The sequence below is a fragment of the Microtus ochrogaster genome, chromosome 21, assembly GCF_000317375.1.
Source record: "Microtus ochrogaster isolate Prairie Vole_2 chromosome 21, MicOch1.0, whole genome shotgun sequence".
In the NCBI taxonomy this organism is placed as follows: Eukaryota; Metazoa; Chordata; class Mammalia; order Rodentia; family Cricetidae; genus Microtus; species Microtus ochrogaster.
The window spans coordinates 30,328,040-30,345,328 of NC_022022.1; the positions used below are offsets into that span (position 1 = coordinate 30,328,040).

At 40.7% G+C, this 17,289-nt stretch overlaps 1 protein-coding gene across 2 annotated transcripts in view; it reads left to right on the forward strand.

Annotated features, from left to right (window-relative positions):
- Slc39a8 (solute carrier family 39 member 8) overlaps positions 1 to 17,289 on the forward strand; it is a 59,341-nt gene that overhangs the window by 26,734 nt on the left and 15,318 nt on the right. For both annotated transcript variants that reach the window (XM_005357325.2, XM_013349948.2), the window contains exons 4-6: positions 5,069 to 5,238; positions 7,457 to 7,579; positions 8,015 to 8,185. In XM_005357325.2, the coding sequence (XP_005357382.1) occupies positions 5,069 to 5,238; positions 7,457 to 7,579; positions 8,015 to 8,185 (464 nt within the window). The remainder of the gene's footprint in view (positions 1 to 5,068; positions 5,239 to 7,456; positions 7,580 to 8,014; positions 8,186 to 17,289) is intronic.

Genomic DNA, 17,289 nt, shown 5'->3' on the forward strand with positions numbered 1-17,289 from the left:
TCCTCCTCCTCCTCCTCCTCCTCCTCCTCCTCTTCTTCTTCTTCTTCTTCTTCTTCTTCTTCTTCTTCTTCTTTTCTCCTCTTCCTCCTTCTCCTCTTTCTCCTCCTCTTTCTCTTCCTCCTCCTTCCTTATTCCTCCTCCCCCTCCTTCTTTTACTTATTGCGTTTTTATTGTATATACTCAACAAACTTTGTGCTCTGTTACATATGGACTTTTTCATACAAATAGATGTTGTACGTTGATCACATTTACCCCCCCAAACCGCTCTCCTTTCCCCTTCCCACTTTCTCCATACCTACAGTCTTCTCTGTCCCCCTAGGGCAGGAGTTCTCAACCTTCCTAATGCTGAGACCCTTAAACAGAGTTCTTCATGTTGTGGTGACCTCCAACCATAAAATTATTTCATTGCCACTTCCTAACTGCAGTTTTGCCTCTGTTATGAATGATATAATAATAATAATAATAATATAAATATCATATGCAGATATAGGACTGAGGCCCACAGGTTGAGAACCACTGCTCTAGAGAGTTTTAGGTCTACAGCCACATCATAAAGATAATTATATGTGTCTGTATGCAACCACTTCTTGATTTTAAGCCATATACTGTGATACCAGGTTGCATATTATTTGGCTTAATTGATGAGTCAGTTTTCTGTCACCTTTTGCCTATTGTGTTATTTTGAAACTTGTCAGTTTGTCTGCAGTTGTGATAGACGGTAGAGGGAAACTAATGTGTTCCTAGATGAACTCCTAAAGCGTGGAGTTGCTAACCTTTTAGCATTTGTAGATGGAAGGAGATGCCAGAATGACAAAGGTTTGCTAGAGCCTGTTTACATTTCTAGAAGCCTTTCACATTTTGATGCTTTATACTTTACACTTGAAAACAAATGCAACAGATCTTTTAATATACTAGCACTTACTGGGAATGCATGTGAATAAAGGCACAGACTTCAAAGTCCATTTTCTGGCCTTGTTGGGAGCCTGTTTTGACCTCTTTTTACCTCAGTTTCCTCAATGAGTCTAGCTCCTTTCTCACAGTGTTGCTGTAAGGACTAAATAACAACACTCATAAAGTACCTTGGATAATATTGACTTCAGTATTGCCCACAGTTTCAAGAAGAGTCACCAGTAAAGGAAAGTTACTGAGATTCCAAAGCATTTCTAAATCTGGGTGTGGTTTCTCAGGCTCACAATCCTAGAACCTCAGGGCCTGAGGCAGGAGGATCACCATGAGCTCAAGGCCAGTCTGGGGTACAGAGGAAGAGTGTGCCAGAAAAGCAAAGAGTGAGAGCAAATGATGGAAGGGGAGACAGAGAGAGAGAGAGAGAGAGAGAGAGAGAGAGAGAGAGAGAGAGAGACACAGAGAGAGAGAGAGACACAGAGAGAGAGAGACAGAGAGAGACAGAGAGAGAGACAGAGAGAGAGAGACAGAGAGACAGAGAGAGAGAGAGATTCAGCTGTTCAGGTTACTCTATGTCAGGTGGGGCCAGGAGGTGAGAACAGGGAAGGAGAGAGCAGGAAGTGAGAGAGAGAGTTTTGGGTCAACACCACCAAGTCATAAAGCAGAAAGTAAACAGTTTCCAGTTACAAGATCAGAAAGGCTCCAAATGTTTGGACAGAGAACCCAGTAAAGGGAGTGGAGTGCTTGCCTCAGCTCACCTGTTTTGTTTGACAATGCATTGTCATTTGGGGCGGCACCTTAACAGCTTTATTTGAGTGTGGTTGAGTGGTCTTGAACAATTATTCAGTGTCTTTCTGCCTGCGTCCCTTTATGTGTAAGCTGGGTGTAATCATCGCTCCTTTGTCATAGAATTGTGGGTAGCACCAAAATGAACCAATGGATGACAGTGACTGGAACAGTACTTGGTACAGCTTGAGAGGATTGTCTGATCTCTGTGTGTGTGTCTGGGTGTATGTGTGGAGTCTATATACATGTATGGGTTGGAGTGCCTTCATGTGTGCCTTTGGGGTCAGAGGAGGATGTCCGTTGTCCACTCTGTGGCTCTCCACCTTGGTCTCTAGAGGCAGGAGCTCTCACTGAACCTGGATGGCCATCAAGTCCTGGCAGTTCTCCCTGTCTCTGTTTCTGGAAACACTGGTATTGTGCGTATGTGTGGAGCCATGAGCTTTTGATGTGGGTGACAGAGAATTGAACTAAAATCTTCATGGCTGTGCAGCAAGTGTCCTTCTCTGCAGATCTGTCCCCAGCTGCTCACACAAGTGCCCATAGCACAGATGTCCAGGTTTACTGTACTCCCCAGCCCTTATCTTTCTCACAGGAAATTGAAAACAACCAAATGTATACAAGTTTGAATGTAACTTTTCACTGCTTGCAAGTCGAATTCAAGGTCTTTCAAGGGACTTAAGGGACTTAAAAAAAAATCAAAATGAATCTAATTCAAAGGGGGCCATCATACAAAGATGGTCTGAACAGATTTATATTGACATTTTGGTGTGAAGATAAAATAGTCTCATTTTTCAGAGATCTTACATTTCGCCAGTTTTTTGAAGTTGCCTTTCATTTGCCTTATAAACCACACTGATATATACAGTTAATGGATGATAAATTAGCTTCTTTAGGAGAGAAATTAATCATATCTTAGTAGTAATTTAAAGGTCCAAAACTGCCTTATTTTTGGATGAGTTCATAGAGTGCTATTTAATCTAAATAAGATATAAGAATCATAGATTCTTACTTCAAGCATCCATCATCACACGCCAACGATGGAGCTGTGAACTCAGAAAGGTGAGGTGGACGGTGCACATGAGTTTCTCTAGGACTGCAGGAACAGATTCTTTTTCTCTGCTGATTTAAAGAATAAAAAAACAGAAAAGGAAAGATCTCAGCACTTGGCCATTTTTGTTGGAAACGTCGCACACACACACACACACCACACATACCACACACACACCACATACATACCACACATACTACATACACATCACACCCTCAACCCCCCAACATATCACATACACACACTAACACACACACATAAACACCACATACACACCAACATATACACCACTCACACCAACATGTACACACCACACACATACCCCATACACACCACGTACACACTACACACAAACAGCACACACACACCACAGACACAAACACCACAGACATGCATACTACACACACCACACACATGTACACGATACCCCTCCCCACCCCATAGACCCACACAAAGAGACAGATGCACCCAGTGGGGGAGAGTATCTGGAATCTGAATTTGTCTGGCAGAACCAAAATTTTTATGTTTATGGGTAGAGTAAGTTTGCTTTGACCCTCAGAACTGATGGGATTGGGCTATCTCAGGGGACTGGACAGTTCAGATTAAAAAAAAGTGGGGGCGGGGGGAAGCCAATTATTTCTTGCCCCAGGACAGCTCCCACAGGTGCAGGAGAGTCCAAGTCTTTTAACTCTAACCCTATTCTTTTCACTGCGCAACAGTCAACTAACCAAAGGAGAAGTTCGCTTATTCAATTTTTTTGAAATAATAATAAACAACATACATTGAAGGCTTGATATATATATTTATATAGCATATTATTTATATAATATATATATATATATATCTCCCAGGAACAATGCTGTTTATTTTACTCTTGTTAAAACTATGCCTGTATGTCATATGTATGTATGTATATATGTATGTGAACCATGTAATATCTGGTATTCTTGGAAGTCAGAATAGGACGTTGGATGCCCTGAAATTGAGTTACAGATAGCTGTGAGCCTATCCATATGTGGCTACTGGGAACCAACCGAGGGTCCTTCACAAGAGCAGAAAGTGCTCTTAATTGCTGATTGAGCTCTCCAGCTCCACTTTATCTTTTTCTCATATTTATATGTAAAAAGTATTTTTTTTAAAAAATTGATGTCTGTGTGTTTTTGTGTGTGTGCCTGTCTGAATGTGAGCCACATGCATGAAAAACCCACAGAGGCCAGAAGAGGGCACTGGATTCCCCAGCATGGGTGCTGGCAATTGAACCCTGGTCCTCTACAAGAACAGCAACTGCTTTTAACCTATGAGCCTCCTCTCTAGTCCCTAAATTCAGAGTTCTATTGTGTCCCTTGGGCTTAGAGGAACTCCACGTGTTCCTCCTCAGCTGTGTGGAGGAAGTAGTAGTCTCTACCTTGCCAGGTTTGTGGATTCAATGGCCTACAAGACTGATGGCTTAACCCCATTCCTGACATGTGGCAGACGCTTGCTGTGCCCTGGGTATTACTTGTATACTGCTGATAGAGCCAGCAAGAAAAGACAAAATTTAAAAGCATTTTCTTATGACTGATTAAAAATTGACAACGCAGAGGCAGTTTCTTCTTCCACACAGTTCTCTGTGCCATGTGTGACTTGGCTCCAGTGGCTGTGGTACATCTCAGACCACCCTGTGGGCTAGCCTGTGCATGCTTCACTTCCATGCCCAGTTCTTAAACTAACTTCTCCAATCAAGGTGATGGGCAGCACACACAGTTAACTGTTAGACTCAGGATAGCCTTGCCTCATGGTTTCCCAAGTAGCATTATAGGGTACCTATTTGGTAGCTGAGTGTAAGACGAACCACCTCTCTCTGTTGTCAGCATCTCTCACGTCTTCATCTGGGCCTGGCAAAGTGAATTTGCACACCGCAGCATAGGGCAACTTAAGCCACAAGCACAGTTTGCTATCTCCTTTCCCATCCATAGCCCCGGCTAACCTTGAGCTTGCAATGTAGATAAAGATGCCCTTAAAGTGGTGCTCTTCCTAATTCCACCTGCCAAGTGCTGAGATCACAGGCATGTACCACTAGGCTTAGTTTATGAAATGCTTGACTTAGGACCTTGTGGATGATAAGCAAGGGTTGTACCAACTGACCTATAGCCCTAGCTCCTACCAACATTTCTATTAATTTTCAGTCTGCTGTATGTATGCTCTCAATTTTCTGTATGACTTTCAATGAGAATTTTAGTTTTGAAGAAGGTATTTTTGAAGCCTTTAAAGAAATGTTGCAGGTCATTGTGTAGCAATGCAGTTGGCTCCTTGGCCATAACTCATGTTTACTCTTTTCCCTTGTACCTGTAGTCTGGATCTACGGAATCCTGTCGGTGACAATTATTAATTTGGCATCTCTCCTGGGATTGATTTTAACCCCGTTGATAAAGAAGTCATACTTCCCCAAGATTCTAACTTATTTCGTGGGGTTGGCTATTGGGACCCTTTTCTCAAATGCCATTTTCCAGCTTATTCCAGAGGTAAGGGGTTGGGCTATGTGTTTCTGTGAATAATTGCTTATTTTGAACCTTTTAGTATGTTGTGCATTTTAGCCATCATAATCCTCGCAGCATTTTATGATGGATCTATAAGGCTGTGGATAGAGAAGGCAGAGCCACAGTGAGTGGCAAAGGTTGCTTTGAGTGCCAATGAATGTTGGAGTCAGAGACAAAGTGACTGTCCTAGGAAGGCATCAGGACAGGCTCAGACAGTGCTAGGGCACCTTGGAGGACTCCACACTTCATCCTGCCTTTCATTTGGCAAATTTAATTTTTCTGCAATTTGATTGTTTATTGTTTTCTATAGATTATCAAATGTCCAAATTATTGAAGGTAGACTACATATTCCCTCCTATACTTACTTACCACAGGCCTGCAAGATGAGATATTAACTGTGTGTGGTTGACAGAGGCCACTCGCTCTTTTTTTTCCCAATTGATCAAGAGGATAAAATCAGTTATGGGCCAGTAAATAAAGAGCAACTTCACTTGGGAGGCAGAGGCAGGTGGATCTCCGAGTTTGAGGTCAGCCTGGTCCATAGAGTGAGTTCCAGGACAGCCAGGGCTACAAAGAGAAACCCTGCCTCAAAACAACAACTACTACAACAACAAACAAAACAAAAAAACAGAAAAAGAGCAACTTAATGTTTTTCTTTGATTAAAGTGTATTATTTGATATGACTATAGTACATTATTCACTTAATCAATATAAGATGTGCGTGTTTTATTTAATATTTCTGTTATGGCATATAAGAAAAAGAAATAATGGAAGGAAAATAAAAGAGGGAAAGAAAGAGACCATTGAAGAAAAAAAGCCAGACGCCAATGAGATAAATCCATTTATATGGGAGCCATATGGCCCCACATATTCTGCGTACGTGAAGAGGGAGAGATTAGTACCAAACAAAGTGAAGGTAGTGTTCAGGCCACGCCCCTCCTGAAAGGTTCCAAAATAACAAAAGTCTTCTAGCTTTTCATCTGTATATAAAAATGAGGCATAGGGGCTGGAGAGATGGCTCAGTGGTTAAGAGCATTGCCTGCTCTTCCAAAAGTCCTGAGTTCAATTCCCAGCAACCACATGGTGGCTCACAGCCATCTGTAAAGAGGTCTGGTGCCCTCTTCTGGCCTGCAGACATGCACACAGACAGAATATTGTATACATAATAAAAAAATGAGGCATATATTCTTAGAGCTATAGATTTTATTGATAACAACCTAGAAAGAGCCTCAGAGAAGTACTTACCAAAGCCTGTCAAATGTGAAGAAAGCTGAAAATCTGAAGAGATTAGTGACTTGAGGGCAGCCATTCAGTTAGCTAGTTATGAGAATTACAAAGCACACTTTTCTTTCTTTCTTTCTTTTTTTATTTATTAAAAATTTTTACCTCCTCCCATTTCCCTCCCTACCCCTCCCTCTCCATTCCTAAGAGCAGTCAGGGTTCCCTGCGCTGTGGGAAGCCCAAGGTCCTCCCCCCTCCATCCAGGTCTAGGAAGGTGAACATCCAAACAGACTAGGCTCCCACAAAGCCAGTACGTGCAGTAGGATCAAAACCCTGTGCCATTGTCCTTGGCTTCTCATCAGCCCTCATTGTTCGCCATGTTCAGAGAGTCCGGTTTTATCCCATGCTTTTTCAGTCACAATCCAGCTGGCCTTGGTGAGCTCCCAATAGATCAGCCCACTGTCTCAGTGGGTGGGTGCACCTCTCGTGGGCCTGACTTCCTTGCTCATCTTCTCCCTCCTTCTGCTCCTCATTGGGACCTTGGGAGCTCAGTCCAGTGCTCCAATGTGGGTCTCTGTCTCTATCTCCATCCATTGCCGGATGAAGGTTCTATGGTGATATGCAAGATATTCATCAGAGCACACTTTTCTTTACAAATGTATTGTATGATACATTTAGCATAATGCAGTGTTCTGTGTATGTATATTTAGCATCTTGTCTGCTTCAGAAATCACTCAAGGCAAATGTTCCTGTGGATGTTCCAGAGAGGAGCCTGTAAGATCTGGTGGTTTTAGTTCACAGGGTGACTTCTAGTCAAAAGGTTTTAATACATCACATGTGATCTGGTTACTCATGTTTCATAGTATTTGTGTGAAGGTGCACTTACAACTTTGGGGAAAATTGCATAGTAAGAAGTTATGGCCTTGTTTTCCAGAAATCAATTAAACTACTTGGTTTTTTTCTGAATTGTCCTCTTCCCTAGGCATTTGGATTTAATCCCAAAATTGACAATTATGTGGAGAAGGCGGTTGCTGTGTTTGGTGGATTTTACATGCTTTTCTTTGTTGAAAGAACACTTAAGATGCTACTGAAAACATACGGACAGGTAAATGGACTTGACCAAAGACATTTGATGTCTTGCTTTCCCAGGATCCCCAACAAAGGCAAGAATTGTGAGCTATACGAACAGTCTGACTCTTATGCTAGCAAAATATGAAGAGAATAAAAAAAATCAATATATTGACATGTGTATTTGGAACTACCCTGATTCAATGCAAAAATAATAGATATGGATAATTTGTATTCCCTTTATATTCCTCAAATCAGAACATATATATCTCCTAACACAGAGAAAGCTGAAAATAACCACGTAATCTAGTACATAAGAATCTGTTTAAAGGAGATATGTTAGCACTTTAAAGAGATTGCATTATAGATATATAAAGTTTTTCTTTTATAAAATGAAAAACAGTAGACTATCTTTATATCTGCATGATCACTTTCTTTCTTCTTATAACCTTCTTGTTTTATTCACATGTAGAATGATCACACCCACTTCGGGAATGATGACTTCGGTTCTAAAGAAAAAGCCCATCAGCCCAAAACGTTACCGTTACCTGCAATCAATGGTGTGACATGCTATGCCAACCCTGCTGTCACAGAGCCTAATGGACACATCCACTTTGACACCGTCAGTGTGTTGTCTCTCCAGGTACGCTCTGCCGATTGCGTGTTTCTCTTACTCTTCTGTGTGCTTTTCACGGTAAAGGCAGGGGTTATTGTCATGTCGGTGTTTCACACATTCGTATGTGTTAGACGCACCTACCTCCATGAGATAAGCCTGTACTCTTTCTGCTCTTCTTCTGGATGCTTAAATACATGCATTGAAGGAACATGGACTCTTGGTCTTGGGGTCAATTGTTCTCAAAGGTTGTTTAACATACATGAACCTTTCAGTTAGACTCACAAAACATATTTAGTAAAATTAATTCAGGACATTTCTGACACTTTAATTCTTTCAAGATCCCAAACTAAAGGATCCTCTGTGATTTTTGAAACTTCAAGAAGATTGGAAGATTTGAAAAGTTGTGTTCATTAATTAATTGACTTAGAATTTATATTTGCACTGTCTGAAGAATATTAATGGATACCATTTTTAAAACAAGTATTATATACAAGGTTATATGCGAGGCAATTATTGATTTTTTTTATCTCACTTATTTTTTATAACAGCTACTGAAAGTAGAGGTTACTCTGTTGAAGGAGGATACTTGGTTATTCTGGTTGCTCTGCAACTCAGACCCGAAATAACCACACAGAAATTGTCTTAATTAAATCACTGCTTGGCCTATTAGCTCTAGCTTCTTACTGGCTAGCTCTTACATATTAATTTAACACATCTCCATTAGTCTGTGTATCACCACGTGGCTGTGGCTTACATGGTAAAGTTCTGTCCAGTGTCAGTCTCTGGGGGAACTATGTGACTTCTCTGCAACTCCAGCCTTCTTCCTCCCAGCATTCAGTTTAGTTTTCCCCCACCTAGCTATGTTCTACCCTATCAGGCCAACTCGGTTTCTTTATTAACCAATGGTATTCATAGCATACAGAGGGGAATCCCACATCATTACTCTCTATGTATTACGATTATTTTCATTTCAAGTGATAAAACTCAAACTCAAATTGTCTGTGACCAAAGTATTAATTATTGGAAAAAAAACAATGTCTTGTATGGGAAAGCCAAGGTTCTGGGCCAGCAAGAACCCTGGAACCATCAGTACCACCCTTCTTCCTCTCTGCAAATGTCTCAGCATCATTTTGTTCCTCTCACCCTGGATGGTCTCCTTCCACAAGTGGGATATGTAACCACAACAGCTCCTACAACTTACATCTTATAATTTCAACATTTAGGATGAAACCAGCTTTTTATTCTTAAACCCCCAGTTCCTTGTAAGCACTCCCTTGGGTCACTTTCTGTTAGAAAGCCACTTTAGACTAAACTAGGTGTCTAAATGGCCAGGCTCCTCAATGGGCTTTGAAGGAAAACTAGTACTAAGCCAACAGGAAGTTACTTATTACAGTGCAACCAATGATGCTTGTCACTAAAATACAGAAATGTCTAACTAGAAAAATTTATATCATCCTTACAGTTCACATTTTATTGAGTGCTCCAGGTCTGTGACTTTAACAGTAGACTTATCTCACTACCTCTACAAACTAGAGGACAAATACTGTTTTAATCAGGATTCTAGGACTTTGAGATGTTAACCAGCCCAATATAGAATACAGATGGAGCAGACTGTTGATTAAGAAGGGTGCTGGGAGGACAGGGCCGCTGGTGTGCGCTGTAATTATCATCGGGCGGATGGAGGGGGAAATCTTCAGTGTGACTCAGCCAGTCAACGTAGATTTCCAAGCTACAAAGTCAAGCACAATAGAAAAGCGAGCAATTGAAGACAAGAAGGCAAAATAACCGAGAAACATAAAAGACAGAAAAGAAATATTTGAAAGAGGTTGTTAGAGAAGACACTCAAGAGTTTCCTTCTGTAAAGAACACATTTCTTTGTCATATTGTTCTCCCACCTGATGCAGGTAAATTCTCAAGTGTGTTTGAAGCAACTTTGTGTTATTATTAAACTAGTTGGAAATTATCTCAGGTAGTGTAATGAATGGTGATTTTAACCAATGTTCTTAGAGAACATGCTAATGTTCAAACAGATGATTTCTTGTAATAGTTAAGGAGTTACAGTGAACATTTTTTAAGTGTTCCTGGTCAGTGTTGAAACAGTTGAGGGCTGACCTTATCTGATCCTCTAGCGCTAAGCACAGTTAAGGTAAGGCTACTCACTTAGAGATGTCAATCAAGCCAAGGACATTAAACTTCTGAGACTTGAATCTTGTGTTGCACTGAGCTATTTGATGGTGTGTTCTTACATGTTTTGGGGGCTCTTCTTCTCCACAATGTTGGAAGCAAGATGATAACATCAACTCTTCTTTCAATATGTATTTATTTTACTAAGAGGAGAGAGATAGATTAGCTCAAGAATATTATTTTCTGAGGACATGGTCATGCAGGGCACAATAGAGGGGGCATAGAGAACAATACCCAAAACCTGCCTTCCACCGTGTATCTAAATCCTAGCTGCCTTACGCAGGCCTTGGCAAACAATGGATCCTTGTGAAATCATGGCTGAACGTTGATGAAAATTCCAGAAGAATCAGTCAACTATGCTGCCAACTTAAACACTGATTAACGATTCTTTTAAGCCAGACATGGAAACACAGGACTATAATCTCAACTCTTAAGAGGCTTAGACAGGAAAACTGCAAGGCAAAGCTAGTCTGAACTACAGAGAGTTCAAGGCCATTTTGTCTAACTTTGTGAAATCCAATCTCAAAACAACAACAACAACAACAACAACAACAACAACAACAACAAAGAAAGAAAAAGGAAAAGACTGGGGATATATCTCAACATTATAGTACCTGATTATTCTGGGCAAGGCTAAATTTAATCCTCAGCATCCACAAAAACCAATAAACTGAACAAAAGTCCCTTCAGGTATCAATTGGCCAAGCTGACACTCTGCTATGAAATTTAAAACCTGATTTGAATTCTTATCCTGAGGAGGGTTTTTCTGTGTCCCCTAAAATGAACAAGACCAGGTCTGGCAGAACTGCCCTTTCAAGGAAGAGTGTGACCCTGATCCGGATTTGAACAGGGTTTGCATTGGGATCTTTAGGTTCTGTCAAATGAAGCATGGACAAAAAAGTTTTTCAATTCTTTAAAGGGATAGTGACCGCATTAACAGAGAACAAGATGTGGGAGTTGATTCTCTTCTTCCACCGTGTAGATTCTTGTAGGTGGAGTTTTTCATAGGGACTGCTGGTCAGTTCTGTCCCACCAGCCATTCCCAAATAACCACAAAGACATTTATTATTAATTGTCAATGCTCAGGCAATAGCTTAGGTTTGTTACTAACTAGCTCTTACATTTTAGATGAACCCATTTCTATTCCTTTACTTGCTGCCATGTGGCTCATGGCTTGTTACCTCATTTTGTACATGTCCTGCTTCCTCTGAGTCTGGCTGGTGACTCCTAAGACTTTGGCCTCCTTCTTCCTGCCATCCTTATAGTCTGGCTCTCCCATCCAATCTCATCCTGCCCGGCCATAGGCCAGTCAGCTCTTTATTAACCAATGAGAGTAATGCATATTTACAGTGTACAAAGATCGTTCCACAGCAGGTTCTGAGAGTAAAACTCTGGTCATCAGGCTGATGGCAAGCACCCTTACCTGCTGATCTATCTTTCTGCCCCCCCCCCCATACATTTCTTTTTGGCAATTGCTCAAAAGCTTGGGTTAGCTAAGATATTAAGACTCTTGCTTTAGAATTAGCTCTGCCTTAGGAAGTTTTCAGAAATCTAAGCACCATGACAAAGGCGTCGCCAAAAAGACAATTGGTGCTGGACTTTTGTAGATAGGTTTTCACTATTTTTTCCAATGCATATTTACTGAGTCCTTGTTCAGCGCCCAGGCCCAGGGTTTGAGGCAAACACATTCTCCTGCCTTTTAGTTCATGTAGTAGAAATAGTTAACAAAGAGGGAAGCAAGAAGCTACGAGAACACAAACATCCTTTGATGGAAATAAAACCTGGAGGTTGACATGTGGGGGCTTTTGTGGGCAGAGCAGTCAGGAAATATTCCTTCAAGAAATCAGCAGAGGATTAGGTAATGACAGAAGCCACCCATGAAGGTATCTAAGAAAAGAATGTCCTGATAATGTATAAAGTAGTCAACCATGTCCTACAAAAGGGAACTGGGACTTCAATGATATAAAATTGTGTGTTAGCATGGTACACCCATGGCGTGATTCCTCCAATTTTGGGATAGAAATGACTGGGCTTTCTAACCATCATGAAAAATGAATCCATGGACAGGTGGGAATGAGATTAGAATTCTAGAGCATACTTCCAGGAACTGCACATTTGATGAAGAGGAAACAGAAGATATGGCCTTGGATGATACCTATGTATCAGGTCCTGCTGTGAACTGCACAAATAGTTTTGTTCTCCCTCCCTCCCTCCCTCCCTCCCTCCCTCCCTCCCTCCCTGCTTCCCTTCCTCCCCCCTCTCCTTTCTTCTTTGTTTTCTTCCTTTCTTTCTTCTTTCATTTCTTTTTTTCTGTTGTTGTTTTGTTTTTTGAGACAGGGGTTTTCTGTGTAGTCCTGGCTGTCCTGGAACTTGCTCTGTAGACCAGGCTGGCCTTGAACCTGTAGATCTTCCTGCTTCTGCCTCCCAAGCACTGGCATTAAAGGTGTGCACCACCCATGCCTGGCACAGACACTGATATTTTGTCGGGTTTGTTTTGTGAACCTTTTGTTGGTGGGATAGTCATGGAAGAACAAAGGTTTAAATACACTAGCCAGTGTACTGCTGTAGCCGGAGGCTTTTCTCTGTATTGCCTAAGCCCATTGTAGTGGTTTCTTTCCTGCTTGCTGGTCCCGACAACCGGTTATAGAATAATCAATCACTCAGAGGCTAATAGTGATGTAATTGCTTGGCTGATGGCTTAGGCTATTACTGGCTAGCTCTCGCTTTTAAATTAACCCATTTTTAATAGTCTGTATATTGCCAAGTGGCCAACATTACCTTAGATGTTCTGGCATCCTGCTCTATGGGCGGCTCCCTGGCAGCTCTCTCCACCTCGCCTTCTTTCTCTCTCTAGCTCTGCTTGGATTTCCTGCCTAGCTATATTCTATCCTACCATAGGCTCAAGCAGGTTCTTTATTAACCAATGGGACGCATACATATTCGCAGAGTACAGAAGGCATTCCACACCATATTGCCGTTTTCTATGTTCTTTAGATTATATAGAAATGTAGGTGGAGTTTAAGAAACAAAGTTGAAAGGCCTGGTGTGACTCCATGAAGCAGCAGGTGTTGTGGGGTCAGCTATAGTGGTCAGAATAAAAAAGGGCTTTATAATATTGAATATTTATAATATTGAATGTTCTAGATGACTCCATTGAAATGCTGGAACACAGCATAAAAAACTTGTGGTTTGTTTGAATTCAAGTTCAGGAATTGAATTGGCAACATCAGATGCTAATGTTTTAACAGAGTTAGACTTTTTTTTTTTCAAAATTGAAAATAGTAAGAAACTTGAAATTATGAGTTAAGAAAAGTTTAACGTGATATGACATTGATAGAACACAAATTAATAGTAATCTAATTTTTAATAGCATGATTCTTGATTCGCTATGAAATACAAGAAGACTGAAAAAATATTATAAAATAATTAAAATGCATAACTAAGGAATGAGGTATTTTTTTTTAATTTTTTTCAAACAGTCTGGCTTATCAGCATGCAGACTGTTTAAATTTAGTTAGTCTCTAGTATTTTGTCTGTGTTCCGTCATATAAAACCAATAGCTTTTGACAATTTAAAAACACATTATCATCAAAACATGTATTTATCACAGATGTTAGAAGGTAGACGGGAGTTCCATTTACAGCCTTTAGACAAACTCTGAGATTTCGTTGCACCTAGAGAATGGGAAACACAGCAGCCTATGTGACATGGGGACGCTAGTCACTTAGCTGTCTCTAGATCGTGGGACGCATCCCGCCTTGAGGTTGGTTAGTTCTATCCTCTAAGACGGAGGGGTTCTGTTAACCTCTGTCTGTGGAACATTGCTTCCTCTAGGACACACAGCTTGGGAATGACTGCTGTTACTAGATCTTGATTCCCGAGGAATACCAGGTCCTTGGTGGCGTGTATTAGCACTGCCAGGCCACTAGAGGGACCATTTGGCTCACTCCTCAGGCGGTCTGCAACAGTCTCCTACTTATTTTGTAGAAAGAGAAAAGAAATTCCTCTGCCATTTACAGAAGTTGAGTACTCTGTGTGTTATGTTTACAATTGAGGTACAAGGACGTGGGATTTGTTCACAAAGTCGGTGATGTCTGGGAGACGGAGGACATCAGTAGCTGATATAAAGTCATACTCCATAAATAAAAAAGTGTTTTTGAGATGCTTGGATCTCTATGAGAGCCTTACAGATTTAAACACATAAAGTCACCCAGTAAGCATTTTTCAAGTATCCAATGTGTTTCTGGTGATCTTCTAAGTCCCGGTAAGCTGTCAGAGGGATGGAGGAACACACTCTCTGCCCTTTGGTATGTAATGCTACAAATGTTACAGAGAACTGGGCCACTAAAAGCATTGACCATATATCTGTCTCCAGAGTGGGGCTCAACAATTCTCCTTGACCATATATCTGTCTCCAGCGTGGGGCTCAATTTCAGCCTTGTTTGCTTTGCCTGTGAACGAGGCTCTTGGGTGGAACTTTCCCAAAGGAAAATCTCCACTTTCCAGAGGTGATGGCCACCTGGCTACCCTGGCTTAGAAGAAAGGAACTGGGGTTCCTAGTGTCAATGTGCCTCAAATGGACAAATTATAAACTAGGTTTTTTTTTTTGAGTTCCACTCTGCATTCATGTGGTCAGCCGCATAGCAAGTATTTACTATTTTCAAAATTAAAACAGTAATTTTTTTTCCCCTGAGGCTGGATCTCTCCAAGTGATTCCAAATACTGGGCTTGCAGGAATGAGCCACACAATGGCTCTGTGTACTATTTTATTTATTTGCTTATTTATTTATTTATTTATTTATTTATTTTCTTCTTTTTTTTTTAAAAGATTTATTTATTATGTATACAATGCTCCTCCTGCATGTACTCCTCTATGCCAGAAGAGGGCACCAGAACCTCATTACAGATGGCTATGAGCCATCATGTGGTTGCTGGGAATTGAACTCAGGACCTCTGGAAGAATAGCCAGTGTTCTTAACCTCTGAGCCATCTCTCCAGTCCTCTGTGTACTATTTTAAATCATATAATTTGAATGCCATATCCTTTAAAAAACCAATGTCAGTTAATTTCATATACGTGTCTATGCTAAGAACTGGTTAAAATGAAGCCCAGTGTCAGACTTCAGTAAGAATTGAAGATTTCTTTTGCCTTAATTTTTTTATATATTTATTAAAAATTTCCGTCTCCTCCCCTCCTCCCATTTCCCTCCCCTTGCTCTACCTCCCCCTCCCTCTCCAGTCCAAAGAGCAGTCAGGGTGCCTTAAAAATTTTTAAATTAAAATATAATTACATCACTTTTCTTTTTAACCCATCCCATGTCCCTTCCCATATCCCTCCTTCACCCACTCTCAAATTAATGGGCTCTTTTTCTTTGATTATTATATTTCATATATATTATATATGAAAACAATATATGTATTATGTATACATAATATAATATACAAATATATAACATAATATATAGTATCTTCTATAAAGACACATAAATACATAGATATCAGCTGCTGAGTTAGTTCAGCGTTGCTTGTTTGTACACAATTTCAGGGCTGACCCCTTCTTACTGGATAAGCAGTGGGATCTCCTGCTGGTCTTGCACCCCAGTTCCCTGCTCCGCATGCTCTATAGGGGGAACTTCCCGAGGGAAGCCTTGCTCCAATCAGTTCTGATTCCACAAGAACAAAGCTGGCCATGAACAGAGGGTGGCTTACGGGGTGGTGTCCTTGTTAATTTTGATTCTACCAATCAGGTGACTGATCAGTTAATTATGATTTGTTCTTTTGGGTTATGGGCTGGGCTGTAGAATATCCTGGCAATATTTGTAAAAAACTGTCTTTGAGTTTTTTTTTTACATGATTCTAAAGTTTTAATTTAATTTAATTTTAAAGTTTTAATTTAATTTAATTTAATTTTAAAGAGCTGAAAAAGATGCCCGTCTTAAAAAAAATGCCCTTATGTAACTGTCAGGCTATAACATTTCCCCATAGATGGTGGTGGGTTTTTCTTGAGGACCGCCCATGCCTGTGCCTGCTGCTGCAGCCTCTCTCCTTAGTGGAAGTTCTGGAATCAGTGAGAATGCACTTATCTAAACATGTCCTACACTAAATTGTTTTCACTAATCAAGCAAGACTTATCCCTATTTAGAAAAATTAGTGAGGTTTTACTCAATTAGGCTTGATGTCAAGCTAATTTTCCCCCATTAGTATACTGAAGAATTGCTATGTTGCTCTATTATGCATGTGGATCGATAAAAAAGTTGAAAATTAATGCCAGACATTTTTTTTTTTAATTTGGGAAATAAAGAGAGAAGGGAGAGGTCTGAGTAAATGATTCTAGCTATCAGAAGAGTAGCTTAATTTGTTCCGTGGAGAGAGCCCAGCTGCAAGCCAGCACAAGCCACAGAACACTAACACACACCCCCCCAGAGCCAGTGGGTCTGCGGCACCAGCTTTCTCAAGTTTGATTTTATTTTTAAAGATTGCATCATGAAAGACTATTGCGCAATTATTGGTCTTGCTAAAGCAGGCTTCTTTCTCATTTTTACCGCTGATTTCAAAGCTGTTCACCTTGTGCTCTATTCTTTCCATGCCGCACCCTGCAGCTTGGGAAATGCTGAAGCAGGACCTGGTGAGTTAACGTTTGCCTCGTGGGTTGCATGATGGAAAGTTTGCTAAGCAAAAGGATATTGGTGGTTCAGTGAATGGCATTCATGACTCTTGGTAAAGCTCTTGGGAGGCAGAATTTGTTTAATGCTTTAGTTAATCTATGTTCTATTTTTATGCATATTTAAAGTAAAGATCCCAAGCTAGAGCAACCACAAAGGTAAAGGACTCTGCAGATGAAGTAAGGCCTTGCTAAGATGGTCTTGGGTCTGATGTCATTATGTTACATAGTAGAGTCTTACACACACACACACACACACACACACACACACACACACACACCTACCT